The sequence below is a fragment of the Apodemus sylvaticus genome, chromosome 5 (genome assembly GCF_947179515.1).
Source record: "Apodemus sylvaticus chromosome 5, mApoSyl1.1, whole genome shotgun sequence".
Classification (NCBI taxonomy): domain Eukaryota; kingdom Metazoa; phylum Chordata; class Mammalia; order Rodentia; family Muridae; genus Apodemus; species Apodemus sylvaticus.
Window position 1 is genome coordinate 7,636,172 of NC_067476.1, and position 20,679 is coordinate 7,656,850.

At 51.2% G+C, this 20,679-nt stretch overlaps 1 protein-coding gene across 2 annotated transcripts; it reads right to left on the bottom strand.

Moving 5' to 3' along the window:
- Window positions 1-464: 464 nt before the first annotated feature.
- Gtf3c5 (general transcription factor IIIC subunit 5) lies at window positions 465-20,238 on the bottom strand. 2 transcript variants are annotated; one of them, XM_052181975.1, is made up of 12 exons: window positions 19,802-20,238; window positions 16,791-17,010; window positions 15,022-15,220; window positions 8,627-8,822; window positions 7,477-7,581; window positions 6,279-6,393; window positions 4,909-4,989; window positions 4,657-4,754; window positions 3,617-3,699; window positions 2,575-2,717; window positions 1,729-1,905; window positions 465-1,299 (listed from the first exon to the last, which is right to left on the bottom strand). In XM_052181975.1, the coding sequence occupies exons 1-11, from the start codon at window positions 19,952-19,954 to the stop codon at window positions 1,754-1,756; spliced, it is 1,545 nt and encodes a 514-aa protein (XP_052037935.1). In that variant the 5' UTR covers window positions 19,955-20,238; the 3' UTR covers window positions 465-1,299; window positions 1,729-1,753. The 2 variants fall into 2 exon arrangements, with proteins under 2 accessions (XP_052037935.1, XP_052037934.1); XM_052181974.1 differs by having other exon boundaries at window positions 1,729-1,923.
- Between the last annotated feature and the right edge of the window lie 441 nt (window positions 20,239-20,679).

Sequence of the window (20,679 nt, forward strand, 5' to 3'; positions counted from 1 at the left end):
GATCATGGAGCTTCTGTAAGGCTGCCTTTTGATGAAATGCTGTTTAAGTCAGTGGGTGCTGACCCACCTCCAGGTGGGGGGAGGGTGCTTCATGCACAGCCTGTTGCAGGGCTGAGACAAGGTAGGCAGCAGGGTAGGGGTGGGATTATGCAGCCAGCAGGTTGCACTGGACTGCAGCCCTTTGCTGAATCTCCACCCTATGCCATGCCCTGAAGACTTAGGACTGGACTTTGACTGTGAGCCAGCTGCTTGTAATAGATCCTAACTGATCCACCTCTCGAGAATCTTGGCTAGCAAGCACCACAGCGCTGTAGTTCTGTTGGAGTCAAGTGGCCATTTCTCAAATACACACAGCAAAACACAAATCGAAAACAAATCAATACAGGGTGCAATATGCAACAAGACCCAGTGATGTGAAGTCAGGTGCTGGGACCCAGTGTAACCAGGACATCAAATACCAGCACTGGCTTCTAAGAGGGTCTTATATTTTTGGTACTAAAAATGCTTTTATTTACATGGGAATTCAGGAGAAGTACAATACTTTTCCACGAGTGGCTAGACTTCAGGAAGTCCTTCTAGTCTGTTCAACCTAAGGCAGGATGGTCATTGCCCTAGGCTTTGTGTAGGTGAGGCCTCCAGAGGGCATGGAGTCCCTCACTCAGCACCTTCCTCAGATCCAGAGTCAAAGCATTCCCGGGGAAAAGATGGGATCAGAACCCAGGTCTCCCCAGGGACCAGGATGGGCAGCCACCAGAAGTGGGAAAGCTCCCAGCTGAAGCATCCTGGCAGCCACTATGAAAGAAGGCAAGGCTGGCTAGCCTTAGGGAAGAGCTACTTCCTGCCTCTGGGCTGAGCATTCTTTGAAGCAGCAGGAAGCAGGGTCAGTAGGGGACACGGGTCTGGCTGGCCGATTCCCTGCAGGGCTGGGAAGTTCCCAGGACTCACTTGGGCCAAATCGAACAATGGGTCTTCAATCTTGTCAGGAGGATGGGCTGGCTCCGCATTTGGCTTTGGAACTGCTGTGACTTGACTGTGTGTGCCAGGCTGCTCCAGGCACAGAGAGAACAGAGACAATGACCCATCTCTGGCTCAGCACCCTTCAGGAAGTGCTGCTGCCCTGGGGAAGTTATACCGGAGGCCCGCTTAGCAGGGGCTTGACAGTCTCTGGCTGCACAAAAGGAAGCTGTGAGACAGGGCAGTTTTCAGGGAACTGAAGAGCTGGCCCATTTAGTGAAGTCAGGCACTCCAAGGGGGGCACAGGCCCGTCCCAGCTGTCCCATCATGGCATACCAGCATGTCCTGAATGAGGGAAGGAACAAAGGAGGTGCTAGAACCCCAGGCAAGAGGAAACACTCCCAACTTTACCACTCCCCGCCCCCATGTTGAGACACCCAGGAAAATTAACAGGACAACCAGGGCTGGGTTAGGCTTGTACCAAGGCTACCCCAGACGGATAGTGCCCAAACCAAAGGGTGGTCTGGCCAGCCAGGCTCCTCGGGCTCACTCTGTGACTAGATTCACAAGACCCCTGCCTGCCAGGATGGGTGCACTAGATTTACCGCATCACCCTTGGGTCATCTGCACGGCAATAGGGTCGTCCTCCACCCAGGGCAAAAGACAGCACCAAGCAGCAGGACATGGCCAGCGCCAGGGCCTCGTGTTAGGACACCAGCTTTCAGAGGAGCCTCAAGACTCTGGCTTCTTTCTGAGGATAACTGCTGGTCTCACCTGGTTGCCTGGGAACAGCGCTTCCTCACACGTAATCTAGAATCTCTGTCTCCATCTCATTCTCGCTCCCATCTGAGGGCTTGAAATCCTCCTCTTCTTCCTCTTCCTCTTCCTCCTCTTCTTCCTCATCCTCTCCAGATTCAAACATCAGCTGCTCTTTCCCACGATCAGCCTTACCTGTGTTGGAGAAGAGAGCTGCACAGGAAGGAAAGAAGGCTGTGCTCTAACGCAGGCTTCCTCGGTGGCCCTAGAGCCCCTTCACTGTGACAGGCTCAAGCAATGACGCAGACAGGAAGGAGAGCATGAGGGTGGGGCCCAGGAGGGTGGGCTGAAGCCTAGTAGGCATGTTTGAATCCATTTTCTGGGGAGACCCATGAGCAGCCTGGGGCCCAATGCACCTTGAGGGGCATACACCACTGTTCCCAGAAAAGCTTCAAAGCCTCGACTGGGCCCCGGAGTGAAGCCCACACCCCACACAGCCAGGAAGGCCAGCTTGGAAGGTGTCCTCTGCAAGAGCTTTTCACTGCTCTTCAGGTCCCCTTGTGGACCCCTGCCTATCAAGTACCTCACTTCCTGGTGCCCCCAGGGGCTAGCTCAGGAGCTGGGGAATGCAGTGCGGAGCCATGGGCCACACAGCCCCACGGGAGGGATGGGCAGAGCTGTCCTTCCTGTAGAAGGCAGCATCTCTTGCGTCTTGCCTGCACACTGCTGAGGGTCACAGCGGAGTCCTGGCTCACAGACCTCCCTTCCACCATGGACAGACAGCATGAGGGTCTCTGGAGCTTTTTGCCAGCTTTCGTCAGACCTGTTTTGAACTTGTTCCCAGAACAAAGAAGTGGCTCTCACCAGGCCTCTCAGAGCGGATGGTCTGTAGAATCATGAGTGACATGGTGTCCCTCAGATGATCTGTGGTCTTGGGGAGGCACCACCCATCTTTCTCCGTGCACACAGTCTCTGTCCCATCATTGCGGTGAACAATTTTCTGCAACCTGTGGGCAGAGGAAGCTAAGTGGATAGAGTCCAGGGACAGGACTTGGTGGGGAGCTCACACAGAGCCCAGGGTGCGGCCCCATGTGTGGTGGCTCACGGGAGAGTTCTGACACTGGTCTGGGCAAGGGGTTGTGGAAACAGGATGCCAGCGGGGGACTCTTATACAGTCTGTTTAGGAAACAATGCTCAGGGGCTGGAGAGACGGCTCAGTGGTTAAGAGCACTGACTGCTTTTCCAAAGGTCCTGAGTTCAATTGCCAACAACTGCGTGGTGGCTCACAACCATCTGTAACCATATGACAGGGTACTCATATACATTGAATAAGTAAACTCAAAAAAAAAAAAAAAAAAAAAAAGGAAACAATGTTCAGACAGATGTCTCAGAGGTGGTGGGTAATGAAGAGCTCCCAGCCAGTTCCCTAACTTTTGCAGTCTCTGAATAGCAACCCCCACCCCACCACCACCACCAAAAAACAAAAAACAAAAAACAAAAAACAAAAAAACCCTGCACAAAGCTAGCCGTATCTCCAGAGGTGCTCTCCTGCTGCAGTCAGGCATTCCCTAGGCCCATGTGCTGCCTTGCTCCCCGATGGTGCGATGCCCCCGTTAGTGCGATGCCCGCTCTTGGTGGTTTTAAGCCATGGTTGAGAACAAAGGGGCTGAAGGTGCCCAGGATCAGGAACCACACCAATCAGAGCCACTGCTACTAGCAAGCAGGGTTGCTTTCTCCAGGGCACAGTGCAAGCCTGTGGTTGTTGCCAGGAGCCTGACAGCCCACATACAGCAAGTCTTCCTTAAGAGCCTCAGCTGCAGGAAGAGCTGCAGAGAACACTAGTCCTGAGCCAGTTCTAGCCCAGAATCCAGGGGCCATCCCTGGGCACAGGACCCCTCATACATACTCTTCCACATTCAAATCACACAGCTGGTAGAACATCTGTCGATAGGGTGGTAGAGCTCCTTCCCGGAAGATGTAGACCGAATCCTGAGGAAAAGAGGGAAGAGATGGGGCGGCTGCAGAGAACCCTAGGTCTAACTATGCTAGGGACACCCACAGGGTGTCTAAGGGGTTGGCTCGTTCCCAGGCCCAGGGTGGCCAGCAGATGTGGAGAGGAGGCTCTCACCCCAGGAGGTGCTGACTAGGCCCGCCTTGGTTTACAGTATGGGACTGCCACCAACCTGTGCTGGGCTCTGCCTTCTGCAGCTTTCAAAAGGAGCCAGCCGATGGCCCCTCACCGGCTGTTTATACTCAGTCACTCTATGGACCCTGCATGCTCCCTTGGCCGCATTTTGGGGTGAAGGCAGGGTGTAATGAGTATCATTTCCCCCTTTTTCCATTTGGAATATAGCCCTAGAGTCAAGGACAAGGCCCCAAGACACTGGTGGCCAAGTCATGATGGCTTGGGAGATGGAGAAAGCTGTCTCCCTCCTGTCGCCTGTCTCCGATCAACTTAAATTTTCTGACATAGCTACTTGAGCAGGGACTGCAGGGTAGAGACGCTAGCTTGGCCTCTCCCAGGACTGTGGAGGGGACATGAGAAGTGTAGGCGCAAGTTAGCTCCTGATGGGCAGTGCTGATGAGAACATGAGCCCTGCAGGGCTGTGTGCATACCATTGTGCATTGCACCCCAGAGGTTCCCCAGATGTTCTGGCTTGGCCTGTGCTCACCTCTGTGTCTGACCCTCTACATCCCAGCAGCAGTTATAGGCCTCAGGGAACCAGACTCCCCAGGGGCAGTCGCGTACAACTGCTGTGCTCAAACTTCCCTATCCAGGACTTGTCACCACCTCTCTGCCCAGATGGCTCTAGTTCCCCATGACCTTGGTTGGGTACATGGCACCCCAGATTTTCTTTGTTTCTGGAGGGAGCTAAGTCAAAGACCCAGCCCCGCAGTGACGCTGCACCGCCCCACCCGACCTTCCACTGGAGCTGGGGCACTCACCTTGAGCTTGTACTTATTGTAGGTCAATTTCCGTGGGCCATCAGTTCCTGATGGGCCCAGTCCCTGCTTCAGGTCGTGCATGTTGACAGGCTGGTTGGCTGCATGGAAGCAAGGCAGTGCTTTGGTAGAGTGAGTGAGATCACCCACCTGACCGTCTGCATGTCTGTAAGGAATGGCCAGCAGACCTTCCCATCCTTTGTCCAAATGCCCACCTCCCTTGCATGTACTGATGTAGACAATTCAGCCACTTACATGTCTTCTTGACAGTGATGGGGAGGCTGTAGTTGTATGTGCTGCGCTTCGCTTTGACAGGCATGTCCCTGGAGCCATAACCTACATGCAAGGGCCATGTGTCAGAAGGATGTCGGTGCCGCACCCATCGCACCCAGTCGGGGATTCGCTTTAAGGTGTCCAGCTGCATCTGCTACCTGCAGGCGGACACCAGCACACCCAGCGGCTCCCTTTCACGCACTGACATCCTTATGTGTTTTTTCTGGCATCCTGGGCTTAAGAAGGACCCATGTTACAGTCTTTGCTTATAACCTAGAGGGCCAGGGCTGGAGAGATGGCTCAGCAGTTAGGAACACTGAGATCCGTAGGTCCTGAGATCAAATCCCAGCAACCACATGGTGGCTTACAACCATCCATAATGAGATCTGACTCCCTCTTCTGGATTGTCTGAAGACAGCTATAGAGTACTTACATGTAATAAATAAATAAATAAACTTAAAAAAAAAACCTAGAGGGCCACAGCACACCCAGGAAAGAGCCAGGGCTTCCACTTCCCAGCTCCTTTGTGTTGTCCCATAGACTCTCAGTGGTGGGAGGGGCTAGGGAGGGATACAGAAATGTTTCTAGCCTCACCTCTGCCCGCACAGGAATAGAATCATTTTTTGGAGTCAGACTTTCACTATGTAGCCTTGATTACCTTGGAATTCACTGTAAAGACTGATGGTACTAAAGGTATGTACTACTATGCCCTGCTGGAAATAGGTTCTTTAAAAATAAATAAATATGTATATGTATTCATATAAAATTATGTATATAAAATGTATATTTTATTATATAAATATTATATATATAGTGTATGTATGTGTGTGTATGTGTATATATACGTAAATACAGGTGCCAATGGAAAGCAGAGGCACTGTAGTTACAGACAGGTGTGGGCTGCCTACATGGGTGGTGGGAATTTAACCCCGTCCACTGTAAGCTGTGCACTCCTACCTGCTGGGCCATCCCTATTCAGCTTCAGAACAGAAGAGAGAGAGAGAGAGAGTGTGCTAGAAACGGTGGCTGGAGAGGTGGCCGTGCAAACGTGAGAATTCAAGTCAGGATTTCAGCATTTCCACAGCAAGATGGACACCCTGCGTGCATGCCTCCCAGTCCAGGCTCTGGGTATATGACAGGAACAGGATGGCTGGGGTGTCTGCCTCAAAGGACTATGTGGAAAGGGACACCGGACAGCTGACTCGTCTCTGCTCTCCTGCATGCACATGTGCTGACACTCAAACACACAGATACATTCACATAAGTCTTTTTTGGGGGGGGGGGGCGGCCTAAGGATAGTGCTAGAAACGGTGGACACCGAGACAAGGACAGAAAATAAACTTATTTTTTACCGTATTTCATTCCACAACGGATTCGAAAGTCAAGGACTTGATAAATCTTGGCATCTGGGTGTTTTCGAGGGTCATAGCCAAATCGAATCCACAAGCTTCTCCATGGGCCTGTTATCTGGAGGCCAAAAAAGTTCTGAGTGTGAGGTCCTCTAGTACCTAGGTAGGAGCAAGTCCTACAATGAGGCAACAGGAACCTCTGAGCTCTAAAACATGGCCGTAGACCCCACTCTTTGACAGGGTTCTATGGAGATAAAGTGAGATCAGGAGTTTCTACCACTGTCCTAGTACCCAAAGCACAGCGTGAAAACTGTCCCTTTCATGAAAAGCACTACAGTTAGACTTAGAAGTCATGTTCAGTGAGAGAAGGTGGTTCCAGGCTGGAGTCCAACAGTGCCTCTGTCCATCATCAACCTCCAAGGGGGGTTGGCAGGTAGGACCCCTGCCTTCTGAACTTTTTGGAAGCTCTGTACCACCCCTGCCCCTATGTCTATCCTCTCCTGGGAAGAATCAAGGATGGACTTCTCTCACTAAGCCCCACATAGCCTGAGGAGCTGAGGTGAGAGGTGCTGTCACCAAGAGGCCTGGCCTCTGGGCCTTAGCTCTGCCACTCATTGGCTTCAGAACCAAGACATGGCATGTCAACGCCCTACGCCCAGCTTTCCCTCAGAGATAAAAATGGACTCTTATTGTCACCTCCAGGAGGAATGAAGGCAATGATATATAGCCCCACCCAGTGCCAGGCCCTTAGGAATTTCTCGCTACACCATCACTATGCACAGAAGGCTTACCTGTGACTCACGGAATTCTTCTTCCTTTAAAGCCATCTGTGCACAGCCAGATTAGATGGTTGTGGTGGACCCGGGGGCTTTGAAATCTGTTTTTTTGTGTGGTGTCCATGTCTTGGGGTGTGTGTGTGTGTGTGTGTGTGTGTACACCGGGACCTGCCTAACTCTACCTTCTCAGTGTTGGGGGTCACAGGCATGTGCTACCACATTTGTGCTGGGGAGCCTCAAGCCAGTGTAGCAAGCACTTTACCCACTGAGCCAGCTCCCCAGCTCCTATAACTAGTTTTAACAAGTTGTCTCAAGGTGCCAGGTGACAGGGATGCTAGAAGCCATGCCTTCTGATGCCATGGCTCTAGTATGTCCCACCAGGGACCATACCGGTAGGAGCCAAGATGCGGTGCGAGGAGACTTACCATGTAATAAGCCATATAGGGAAGCAAGATCTTAAGCTTGTCGGGATGGACGCTGACGTTAGATTTGACAGCATTTCGTGACCAAACGGGGCGGATGTCAAAGAGCTGGGGAAAGTCAAGGACAGAGTCTGAGATGAACGCCAACAGCTCCCGGCCTCTCCCATCAGCTGTCCCTGTGTGTCTGGAACCCACCAAACTGACCAGTTACTCATAACCCCTTACCCTTAGAGGCATGTATTACATATCTTGGATGGGCAAGAGCAACTGTGCAGTGCGGGGTCCTGAGTCCCGCAGTGACCTTACGTGGGTCACAGTAGAGTGGAGAGCAGTGCTGAGCAGCCTGTGCTGAGGTCCCAGAGCCCCGGTCATTCCTAACCTGGAAGGCGAGTGCTGGAGATGGGCTTGAAGGAGGTCCTGGGAGGCTGTACAAGGCACTGGGACCAGGACAAAGATGAGTCACAGGAAAGCCTCAGGTGCCCACTGAGATTCAGTAAGGGCTGCAGTCTCTAAAGGACCCTGTCCTTGAACAGGGTGTGTCTTCAGCTTCAACACATAAGAACCAACCTGTTTAGGACTGTGGACTCAGCAGAGATCCACTACTGTCCCAGAGCACCGGAAGCCAGAGGTAGAGCAGTGTCCTGTGACGTGTTTCTAGCTACACCGGGGTGAAGGCACCATAGCCTGGCACATGGCCAGTTTCCGTGGGTTTGTTACATGTTATAGCTCTACACAGGCTGTGAGACCCAGCTCCACATTCAAGCCACATCCCAGCAGTGACCTATCTCTATCACCCCAAAGGGATTTGTAAAAAAACTCTAGGGACTGTTTTCAACTCTGGACACAGGACTTCTAGGTGTGAGCACTCAGCCCAGACAGCGCTTGGCCCAGCACAGGGTCTCCCAGCCTCTTCATTTTACTTATATGACTTTGTCTAGTTGTCAAGTCTCAATCTCACTCTGCCAGCCAACTTCCCCTGCTCCTGGAGCAATAGGCTGGGCCACCTATTCTGTCACAGCTTTTAGATGTAATAGCTGCAGTTAAAATTCCTGTGCTAAGCAGCCAGTGCTAGAACAAGTGGAGCCAGGCACGGTGGTGCAGTACAGTGGGGCAGTACGGTGGCCCAGCAGGCTAGGTGGGGCCCGAGCCTCACCTTCCTCAGTTCCTCCTCCACCTTCTGATCTATGGGATTCGTGCAGGCCTTCTTCCATGTCTGGACTGCAGCCTCCAAAGGCTGTTCAGGCACCCCAGTGTCTTCAAAGTTGACAAAGATGGCATTGTGGGGGCGCCGGGCTCTACTCAGTCCGATTAGGTTCTCCCCTGAGATGGTGGGATTGTGATAGCCTTCTCTATGGACGAAGAGACATGATTAGATTACCATCTGAGGCACAGGTCTGGCCATTGGCCAGAGAATCCAGCAGGTCTCACCAGTAGACCACACCCACGTGCCTTTCTCTGGACTCTGTGGAGGGACTCCTAGCACTACCTACTGGAAAAGCACGTGTCCTTAAGCTTCTGTCAAGGATGAAACAGGTCTGGGACTGCCTGCAGTGGCTCAGGAAAACTCTGGGGCCAGTGGCCATGAAGGAGGGCAAGGCCCTAAGTCTCAGAGCTGGAGTATGGGATAGGACACCACAGAAAGGCTGATGGCCTCCCAACCGCAACTTCATCCAGCCCCACACCACAACAGCCAGCCAGTGCAGAGCACACACCATCCACATCTAACACCACACAACACTGCCCAGCCAGCCAGTGCAGAGCACACACCATCCACATGCCCACCAGCTACACGCGGACAGGGCCATGGACTCTGCCTACTTACATGACTCACGTAACTCTCAAAATGGGTCCTTCAAGGAAGGAGTTTCTAGAAAGTACCTGAGGCTACCCAGGTTAGGAAATGTGTCCAAACAGTATCTGCTAGGAGCTGGGCCTTAGCCCCAAGAAGCCCGGCTGCAGTTATCGGCGCCAGCTGGTCTTCCACCTAGCAGACAGTGATGGGGATGGGGTTAGAAGCATCTGACAACACAGATGAATGAAAAGGATGCAGACAGATGGGATCACCAAAGCCCAGGGGTTAAGCCAGGGTCCTATCTGTCCACCCCACAGTATTCAACACAGGAAAGACCCATGTGAAATGCACGCTGTGTGCTGGTGATGTGTCCTGACCTCTGTGTGTGCATGGGGTGGGTGAACAGCATTTTCATATACAGGGGCAGAGATCTCTACCATCCTCAGTTTGCTATGAACCTTAAAAGTTGGGTTTTTGATTCTGTTGGTTTTTTTTGTTTTGTTTTATTTTTTATCAAACAGGGTTCTCAGTGTAACCCTGGCTGTCCTAGGACTCACTCTGTTGACCAGGCTGGCCTAAAAATCATAGAGATCTGCTTGCCTCTTCCTCCTGCGTGCTGGGATCAAAGGTGTGCACCAATATACCCAGCTACAAGAAGCAGTTTTAAGACACATGCACAAACTCTGTCCCTGCACCAGCACAGACCTGCTCTGGTGGGTGGCTCCTGAAGCCCTTGCAGCAGCTCCCTAACTCTTTAAGGGTAGTGCTCAGAAACAGCACACTCAGAGACAGTAGTATCGAGAACCCGCATGCGCACATCACATCCTCAGCTTCAGCAGTTACTGCCGTACATAGGCCTGTGCTCCCCCCACACCAGCCTTACCACGCAGCACCGCGAGTGCATTTTATAGTGTACCAGGATGCCTCGAGCCCATCCCCACAGTCATACCCTTTTTAATGTATATTTGCCTTTATGTTTAAACAACATGTGTGTGGGTTTTGAGGTGGCCAGAAGTTGTGAGTCACCTGATGCGGGTGCTGAGAACTAAACTCTGGTCCTCTGGAAGAGCAGCAAATGCTCCTAACCACTGAGCAACCTCTCAGCCCCTTTACCCTTTTACAAAAACAGTCTGCTGCTATGAATACGCCTGGTCTAGAATTCCTAGGCTCAAGCAATCCTGTTCAACCTCATCCAGTTTGCACTTTACCCTACTTTTCTCCATGAGAACATATCAAGGGTAAACTTAAAAAACAAGCAACAAGTGGTTTTCACATTGGCAAACAAATATGAAACAAGAGGTCAAGTCTGCTTTTTCCCAATGTGCCTCTCAGGAGCCATCCCAGGTAGGTACAACACTACCCTGCTGTAAAGACTTCCTCCCCAAGCCCCCATCACTCTCAAGAAGGAAGTAGCTGGCCTTCATTTCAGAAAGAGTGTCAGGGAAGGGCCTCATGGCTGCCTCTGGCTAACTCCACTGACCAGTGACCCTAAATCTGTGGAGAGCTGCTGGTCGGAGCAGAAGGGGCTCAACACCCTGCCAGCCTCCCCTCTGCAACCCAAGCCTATAGAACACCGAAGCCCAGAGGGTAGGCAGCCAGGCCCTCTCCACCTGGCTGGCCAGCCGTGCCCCCAAAATCAACAGTGCCTGGGAAGAAAGGCAGGTTCTTTCCGTATGCTGGGAATCTGCCCAATCACATAAGGAAGAAAAAGGCTCATCCCCATGGGCACAAAGACAGCTGGCCTCAAGCCACAGCCGACTCCAGAAGTGTGGATGGCTGCCTACCAGCCCCTGTGCAGAGTGCAGCCCAGGGCTTTACTGTTCAGTGTAGTGTTCTTCCTAATGCAGGTGTCAATTACTTTGTGAGAGGACAAAAACACATCAGAAATTTAACTCTGAAAAAGCATTGAGGCAGCCAGGCGCGCACGCGTACACACGCACCCCCCCCCCACTAACACACACACACACACACACACACACACACACACACACACACACACACACAAACACCACTAATTAGATAAATAAATGTAATAGGAAAAAAATGTTAAGAACACTGCAATCCTACCCGGTGCAGGGCTCAGGCCCCACGCCAGGCACACGCATGCGCAGTGATCAGTCGTCCACCTGCGAAGGGTTTGGCAGGAAGGCAGCGGCACTTGTGCCTCTGTGGCTGATTCTTTTCCTCTAACACTTGTTTCTTCTGCAAAAGCACAGCTTACTCTCACAATGCGAACAGCCGGCAGAGGACAGAGAGTGACAGACTAAAGAGCTCTGGAAGGCGGCAACAGAGCGAGCACTGCGAAAGCGCTGAAGCCTCTCCCTTTTTTGTTTTTTTGAGACAGGCTTTCTCTGTGTAGCCCTGACTGTCCTGGAATTCACTCTGTAGTCCAGGCTGGCCTCGATCTCAGAGATCTGCCAGTCTCTGCCTCCCAAGTGGTGGGGTTAAAGGTGTGACCACCACAGCCGGCTTTGCTTAAGTCAGCGCAGGGTGACCCTTAGCTTTGTGAGTGCTGGGATTACCCGTGTGTGGATCTATAATCCCAGCAGTTTTAGTTATTTGAGATAAACTCTTTGTTGCTGGTCCTAAGCTTTTGGGCTTCCGGGAGCACCCTGCACCAGCCCTCTTGGTAATTGAGTTTGGTATACACTCTTGCACCTCCAGTTCAGTTGGGCCTCCCCACCCCCCAAGGCAGGGTTTTCTCTGCGTAACAGCCCTGGCTGTCTTGGAACTGGTTTGAAGACCAGGGTGGCCTCAAACTCAGAGATCCCCTTGTGTCTCTCTCCCGTGTGCTGAGATTAAAGGCATACACCACCAAATCTTGCTCACAGCAGTTTTTTAAAGTAGGGAACGATATACTTTTTGTTTTGGATTTTGTTTTTTTTGAGACAGGGTTTCTCTGTATAGCCCTGGCTGTCCTGGAACTCACTCTGTAGACCAGGCTGGCCTCAAACTCAGAAATCCACCTGCCTCTGCCTCCCAAGTGCTGGGATTACAGGTGTGCGCTACCACTGCCCAGCAACGATATACTTTTTGGGATGAGATCTAAGCCTGCTGCCACATCTGGGGATCTTAACCCTGATTAAAATGGACCCCACAGACTCATTTTTGAATGCTTATTGACTAGAGGGGATCCTTTTGAGAAAGACTGGAAGGATTAGGAGATGTGGCTTTGTTGGGAGAAGTATACCATTGCAGGGTAAACTTCGAGGTTTTAAAAGCCAGGCCAGCCCCAAATCAATCAATCAATCAATCAATCAATCAATCAATCAATCTCTGTCACATATTCTCTCTGTCACACACATATTCTTTCTCTCTCTCTCTCTCTCTCTGTCTCTCTCTCTCTCACACACACACACACTCTTTCTCACAGACATAATCTCTCTCTCTCTTACACACACTCTCACACACACACTCACTCTCACACACTCTTTCTCACACAGTCTCTCACATACACTCTCACACATACACATTCTCTCACAGTCTCTCTCTCTCACACACATACTCTCTCACAGTCTCTCTCTCTCACACACACACACACACACACTTACACACACACACACACACACACACACACACACACACACACACACACACTCTCTTCCCTTGTCCCTCCAGCACTTATTTCTACAGCTAGCTCCGTGACGCCTTCCCGAGCCCCGGGCACTCACAATGGATTCGATGCACTCGTCCATTTGCTCATATTCTGCCCTGCTCCCAGCATCCAACCCAGAACAAAGCCTCCCAGCGATGTCATCTGTTGGCACTGCGCTCCGAGCCTGGGTTACCTCAGGACTCTATCAGAGTTTCAGTCCTAACCCATCCAAAAATGGCCACCCTGGGCACTTTCTGGACCACCCCAGGCCTCTGCTCTGGCTCACACAACCATTTGTTTTTACGCTACAGTATCTGTTCCAGCACCTGCCCTTTCACAGCACAGAGCCCACCACGGGCCACGTCAGCACTCGAGCTCGACCTTCTGAAGACTGCGCACAGCCAACAGACTCTCCTCAAGGAACACCGGAGACCAACCCCAGGCTGGCCTTCAAGCTGCTTTCATCTTCCGGCTTATCTGTGTGCTGACCTACTTCCCAAGGCTCCCTCCGCTGGGGCCCAGCTCCTGGCAGCACTTGGCCCAGGTTACAGGACAGAACAAAGCCAGCCAAAACACTGCCCTGGGAAGTGTGCAACACGACGAGAAAGGCTGACTGTGTGTATGTAATTTTAAAAAGGTAACAGGCATGGTGATGCTAGCCTATGAGCCCAGCACTTGGGAAGCTAAGGCCAGAGAGGCCACGAGTCAGAGGCCAGCCTGGCTACAGAGACAGACCTTTTCTCTAAACATCACAAGCATAATAGTAAGAACAGTGTGAGATTAAGGACCAAGCAAAGCCTGGGGATTAGGCAAGGCCAGGCTCAGAGTTTCCCGTGTGGCCTGGAGACCCCAAGTCTCATCTACATCCTTTAAAAATGGGGATGGCAGAGAACTAGAAAACTGCCAGGAGGCGAGACCAAATGTGGGTTACGTACTTCCCCACAGCTGCTGAGTATTATTAACCTCATATTGAGAATGTTCAAATTAATTTCTTCTACATTAGTCAGTCCTAGCTCTTATACAAAGGAACTCTTCTTCCTGTGCCAATGTGCAGATGCCTGCAGAGAAAAGCCCACATCTGACAATGCCTGGGACCTGCCTTTCCAACAGCCCATTCTGTCCAGACTGTGTAGAATTAAATTACTCATCTCACTTGAGTCGCATGTGGTCTTAGTTGGGACAAGAGATGCCCACCACTGACTCTGAGATGCCTGTGGCCCATGCTCAGAACACAGAACACAGCTCTGACTCAGTGAGCAAGATTCAGGAACAACCGTCAAGGATTCTGGGGCTCGAAGGGAGGCTCCAGCATATAGGTAATGCTGGATAGTGCTGGCAGCTACCTCCAGTCACGTGTGGAGACAGGGAGACAGGGGGAGGTATAAACAAGCTGAGGAGATGGCAGAAGACTGACTGGGTTATAGAGCTAGCGATGAACTCTGCTGGGACAGGAACCAGGAGGCCATGCAGTAGACAGAGGAGACAAAAAGGACTGAGTTGGCGTGGGATGTCTGTACATGGCATTTCACAGGTAGTGCCATTACTGGTGACTGAAGGTCCAAAGAGACTGTGTCAGTAATGACCCGGGGATTAAAACCAGCGACTGGTCGGGCGGTGGTGGCACACGCCTGTAATCCCAGCACTCTGGGAGGCAGAGGCAGGCGGATTTCTGAGTTTGAGGCCAGCCTGGCCTACAGAGTGAGTTCCAGGACAGCCAGGGCTACACAAGAGAAACCCTGTCTCAGAAAACAAACAAACAAACAAAAAACCAGAGACTATTTCTTTTTGTTTGTTTGTTTTTTTCTTTTCTTTTCTTTTTTTTTTTTTGGATTTGGTTTTTTTCGAGACAGGGTTTCTCTGTGTAGCCCTGGCTGTCCTGGAGCTCACTCTGTAGACCAAGCTGGCCTCAACTCAGAAATTTGCCTGCCTCTGCTTCCCAGAGTGCTAGGATCACAGGCGTGCACCACCACTGCCCAGCCCACAGACTGTTTCTCATCAGGTGCTTTCGAGTCCCGCTTGTTCACTGCACGTTGGGAGTGAGGCCAGTGTGTGATCATCAGGCCACTGCTTAGGACACGCCCCTTCTGAATCCAATCCTGCTGCCTCAGCCCCAGGCAGTCTGCTGCCCTGGGGCCTGGGTGAGAGGCTGGGGGCTGCCTACCGGTGCTGTGTCTCAGGGCGATAGAAATAGTCCACAGGGGTGTCCAGCCTGGAGAAGATGGGCGGGGGGATGTAGAGTGGCAGCTCCTGATGGAAGAACTCCTCCTTCTCAGGCTTGCGCATGAGCACTCTGTCATACATGGACACGTGCTTGCCGCCAGCTTCTGTGTGTACCGCCAAGTACTGGAAGTCAGACATTCCTGGAAAGACGAGAACAGACAGCAGGCTTTCCCTCAGCTTGGCGCTGCTCTGCTGACTCCCAAACCCTCTCGGAGGTGCAGAGTGAGCTGGGCAGTGCCCTCTGCTGGCTGTGTAAATTAGTGCAGTAACAGTGGCTTGGGGGAGATGGGGGATGAACAGCAGGGTAAAGCCAGGGAGCTAATCCATAAAACACAGTGCACCCCTGCTTACAATACATATCTGCACCAAGCTACAGGGGCTGCTGGGCCATCTACAGGATGATGCGCATCAACGCCCAGCCCAAGGGAGCCCAGGTGGAGGGCCTAGTCTCCCTTTGTTTCATGTGTGAGACATGATTTTCCTGTAACCAAGGCTGGCCTCAGTCCTCTCCTGCTCCTTTTTTCTCTTTGGATTCCCTCTTCTCCCTAGCCTCTTCAGATTCTCCCTTAGGGCAGCAGCTATAACCAGCTAAGTACCTCCCACAAGCTCTTTCTTAGGCACTGTATGTGTGAATCTTCTCCAGAGCCTACTGAATTGCTGGCTCCACAGCCCTAGAGCACAGACAAGGAGACTGGGGCGAAGGGAAGCTGAAGCACCTGCCTAAGGACACTGGGGAGTGGGGAGTGGGTCACAAAGAACAGATACAGTGACATACCTGTGTGAGAACATTACAGGGAAACTCGCTATTGTACATGCTAACTTAAAATTTGGTAACAAACTGTTAGGGCTCATCAGGCACAATCCCAACGTGAATGCTCTTTGGCTCTGCCTTTCCAGTTCCTGTTTCCTCCCCACAGTGCCCTAGAAAGAGCCATTCTGCATGAGGAGCTACCACACAAGGCATCCAAAGAAGCACCGAACCAGAGTCAGCTGGGGAAACTTCAGAGGGGTGAAAGCAGCAGCCATCACGACTCGATGGGGAGGCAGACAGTGTCAGAGTGCTGCAGTCACACTGTTGGGAGGCTCATGCAGAGGCTCAGTGGGCTTAGAGCTCCAGGCCAGCATGGGAGAAGGCTCCAGAACACTGCTGTCTCACACTGGAGATCCAACCACTAGTTTGATCTGGCCCCACACAATGATTTATCTTAAAATTGGAAGGTTTCTCACAGATCTCTAGATTTCTAGCTTTTCTCTCTTCTTTAATTATTGTTTATTTTTATTTCATGTGCATTGGTGTTTTGGCTGAATATATGTCTGTGTGAGGGTGTTAGATCCCTTGGAAACAGGAGTTACAGACTATGATGAGTGCTATGTGGTTGCTGGGAACTGAACCCTTTGGAAGAACTGAACCCTCCCAAGTGCTGGGATTAAAGGCGTGCACCACCACCGCCCGGCTAGGTGTCTTAGAGAGAGAGAGAGAGAGAGACAGAGACAGAGACAGAGACAGAGAGACACACAGACGGAATATGAAAGAGAATAAAAGGCTGCGAGGCAGTGTACCCACAATCTGTAAAGGACTGTTGACTAAAGAGGCTGCTTCCACAATGGGAAGTGGTTGTGCTCAGGCATGGGCACGCCTTACCCCACTTTCCATGTGGCTGCACATGAGGCCCTGATATCACCTGATACCACTAGAGATGTCACAGTTACCCTGGAATTTGTAAATGGTGGAGATGATGCCAATGATTTCCAAGTCAAACGTGACCTGGGGGTGGGCCTCGTCTGCCAGGACACCTCTCCGACGCCTGGTCCTTTTCCGGATCCGAAGCAGCATGCTGCTGGTACTGAAGCGGTTAGCGCACACAGGGTGGCAGTATGGGTCCTTGGGCCGGAAGTAGAGCTCCAGCCTCTTGGTGGGGTCAGTGTAGATCTGTAGCAATGCCAAGGGAGACAGGAAGCAGTAAGTAGATGAACACCCAGCAGAGCTCTGCTCCTCTTCCCAGGACGCCCAGCTGATGGAGACCCAGGAGGGCCAGAGGCGCATGCTCTCCTTCCGGCTCTTCAGTTCCATTGAACTCTTTTAATTTAGTCTTCTCTCACATCCTGACTGCTGTTTTCCCGCCTTCCTGTCCCAGTCCCTCCCTCTCACCTCCCCTCTCCCTGTTTCTCTTCAGAAAAGAGCAGAACTCCCAGGAATATCAACTGAACATGGCATAACAAGATACAGTTAAGATACAGGCACAAACCCCTATATCATGGCTGGACAAGGCAGCCCAGCAGGAGGAAATGGGTCCCAGAAGCCGGCAAAGACAGCGACAGCCCCTGCTCCCAGTCTTGGGAATCCCACAAGAATACCAAGCTATACAACCAGAGGACCTAGCTCAGACCCACACAGGCGCCTTGATTGTCTCTTCAGTCTCTGTGAGCCCCCATGAACCCTGATTAGTTGATTCTGTGGGCCGAGTAGGGCTCATTTTTTAAACCCAAGTTTATTCATGTTTAAATAGTAAAGAGAACAAAGTCAAAGAGCCTTCTTCCAATAGGTTTTAAAGTGAGAGATAGCCGGGCAGTGGTGGCACAGGCCTGTAATCCCAGCACTCTGGGAGGCAGAGGCAGGCAGATTTCTGAGTTCAAGGCCAGCCTGGTCTACAGAGTGAGTTCCAGGACAGCCAAAGCTATACAGAGAAACCCTGTCTTGGGGGGGGGGGGGGAAGAAAATGAGAGATAACTGCTAATTAAGTAAAAGTCATCATCTATTAAGTGCAAGACACAAAGGGACTCTCTTGGTACCATACCACAGGCAGGGTTAGCGTCCTGTTTACTACTGAATAGACGGAAGCTTTCAGAACTGACTAGAGCAGAGCTAACTACACTAACTACTACATCCACCTGCTCCAGGACTCAACTGAGAGTCTCTGGCAACCAATAGCCTTCGAGGTCCCAGTTTCTTCTTCTTAAGGAAAAAAGAAAAACAAACAAACAAAGAAAACCCCAAAGAATAGTAGTGTCCAACTCATACACAATACTGTTATGCTGTTATGAGTATTAAATTAAAGCAGTGATGCCTAACTCCTTGTAAGTACTAACTCATGCCACCTACATGTGAACAGATGCTTGCCCCACATTTGGTAAGAGGCATGCAGTGAGTGTCAGGTGTGTGTGTGTGTGTGTGTTCGCGTGTGCGCATGAACCAACAGTGTGCACTGGCTAGATCTACTCGTCACCCCTATGTTTAACTCCTGACTCCCAGTACTCAGGACAGGGGCCTCCATGAATCACTCAGAAGCAAGACAGGGAAAATATGAAGGTTAACAGAAGCCCAAGGGCTAGAGAGATGACTCAGAAGTTAAGAACTGTTCCCAAGCCCGGAGTTCAGTTCCCAGCACCCAAACACAGGGTGTAGTGCACAACCACCTGTGTATCACAGCACTAAGGGATCCAACACCTTCTGATTTTCACAATCACCTGTGTACACAACTAAAAATAAGGTTAAACTCTTTTTAAAAATGTAGCCTCATTCCTCAGGCATCCCTTCTAATAAACCGCACAGCTCTGACCTAGCAGAGCAAGGATGAGCCCAGGCATGGCCCGGCACATTAGGAGAACTCCAGAAACCCAAGTAGAATGTATGAATTATGGAAGACTGTCCTTATCAGGCAACCCTGTGGTTTCTCTCAATGTCATAACATCCATCAGCTCTTTTCCACGCCCATTTAAACAAAAAACAGAGCAGCAGCTCAGATTCTAGCTGTGCTGGAATTCCTGTTGTACTAATAGCAATGCCTGGCTTAATCTTTCTTACCTGATCCTTTATCTGGAAAAACGGAAAGAAAAATAGTATCTGGTTCACTAAGATATTATTAGGGCTTTTTGTTGTTTGTTCTTTTGAGACAGGGTTTCTCTGTTAGCCCAGGCTGTCCTGGAACTCAATCTGTAGACCAGGCTGGCCTTGAACTCAAAGATCCACCTGCCTCTGCCTCTGTAATGCTGGGATTAAAGGTGTGTGCCACCACTGCCCAGCTTCATTAGGACTTAACCAAATACTTGATAATTTTTATAAAATGGGAAATCTGTACAGATATTAGTACAGAGGTAAACATGAGAGGTCCTGGCTCTGAGTTTACAGCCCCAGGGCCAAGTAATAAATGTAATACATGAACAGGTAATAAATATATCAAACTGAAATCTGAGCATAATTATCAATGGAAGGTGCCAAAAATTAATTGACAGAATCTACTTATGCTAAGATGTTCAGGAAAGTCATTTCTAAAGAAATAGTCCAAGATTCCACAGAACATCACTTTAGGTCCCCTACTTGTTGTGTGGCCTGTGGTAAAATGCAGATGTCTGCTCCTGCTTTGGGGGTTGCAAGGACTGTGGGGGGTTTGTTTGTTTGTTGTTTTTTTAAAAAAGCACTCTGTACGTGCTTACCACAGAATACAACGTCAGCGAATTGTGTCACTTTTAGTTTCAACTACAGGTGGTGCGAAAGTTCTCTTTCCTCCTGTGCCTCCGTTTTCTACCGGAGAGCAGCAGTTCACTGTCCAGGGACAAATGCTAGGCACGGGAACAGAAAGAAAACAATGCCTGGTTCACGACGCGTCCTAGATCTTGTCTAAACTCTTCGTTGCCAAGGAAACTGCTCTCCCGCCGGCCGGCCCCGCCCATTCTGGGGAGACAGGATTCCTTTCCCACAGTCCCAGAGTTTCCCAGATCCTTACTCGAGAGACGCTTTCCTCGCCGCCCAGGGTCTGTAGCATCTTGGCCTCGTTACGCACCACACCCGGGTATTCCACGCACACCAGTCGCCGTTCCCGCCGCAGGTCCACGGGGATGGCGGCCTTCGGGTCTGCATCCGGCTCCGCCGCCGCCATGCCTGCTAGTCTGGTTCCAGCCCGCCGCGGTCCGTCCTCAAATGGCTCCTCGAGGCCTCACCTCAAAGGTTCCGCGAAGGAATTGTTCCGGTCCTCCTTACCTTTCTCGTCTCCTTAAGTCAGGGAGGCTCGAAGGCCTCCAGGAACCAGAGCGCCTCGGCATCTGTTTATTTTGTGATACCACAGAGGCCTGGAGGCTTTTTACTTTAAAATGAAGAGGATTGGACAAAGGAGCGAGACGTGAGAGTATCTCGCCAGCCGACCCAACAAGAAGCCAGGACTCGACTGGGTTCTTCCGGATATCCCGTCCAATGAGAGCTTGAAGGCGTGCCCAAGGCGTCTTGTGGCCCGCCTCTCATCCCTGAGCTGGTCAGACAAAAAGCAGTCCACTGAATCCTCTTAGCCTTGCTTCGGTGTGCATGTACTTAGGGCTGACCACTTGAGACTGGATATCAGTGGTCTCAGCAATGGAGAAGGCGAATTCTCTCAGTAGCCATTGATTGGCGATAGCTCTTTATCTAGAAGTGGGCCCTTGTGAGATTTCCTACATGCCCATGGTGGTTGAGATTTCTTGGGTGCAGCTTTCTTGTCCTTGAGGACGCAGTATGCAAGACGGGATTTCTTCTCTCTCTCCCCTCCTCTCTCCTTCTCCTTCTCCTTCTCCTCCTTCTCCTCCTCCTCTCCTCCTCCTACTCTTCCTCCTTTCCTTCTCTCTCTCTCTCTCT

Coding starts and splice junctions, on each gene's coding strand:
- Gtf3c5 (XM_052181974.1), bottom strand. CDS start 19,954: ATGGCGGCGGCGGAGCCGGATGCAGACCCGAAGGCCGCCATCCCCGTG. Junction 7,582..8,626: donor TGGAGGAGGAACTGAGGAAG/GTGAGGCTCGGG, acceptor GACTTTCCCCAG/CTCTTTGACATCCGCCCCGT. Junction 4,755..4,908: donor CATCACTGTCAAGAAGACAT/GTAAGTGGCTGA, acceptor GCTTCCATGCAG/CCAACCAGCCTGTCAACATG.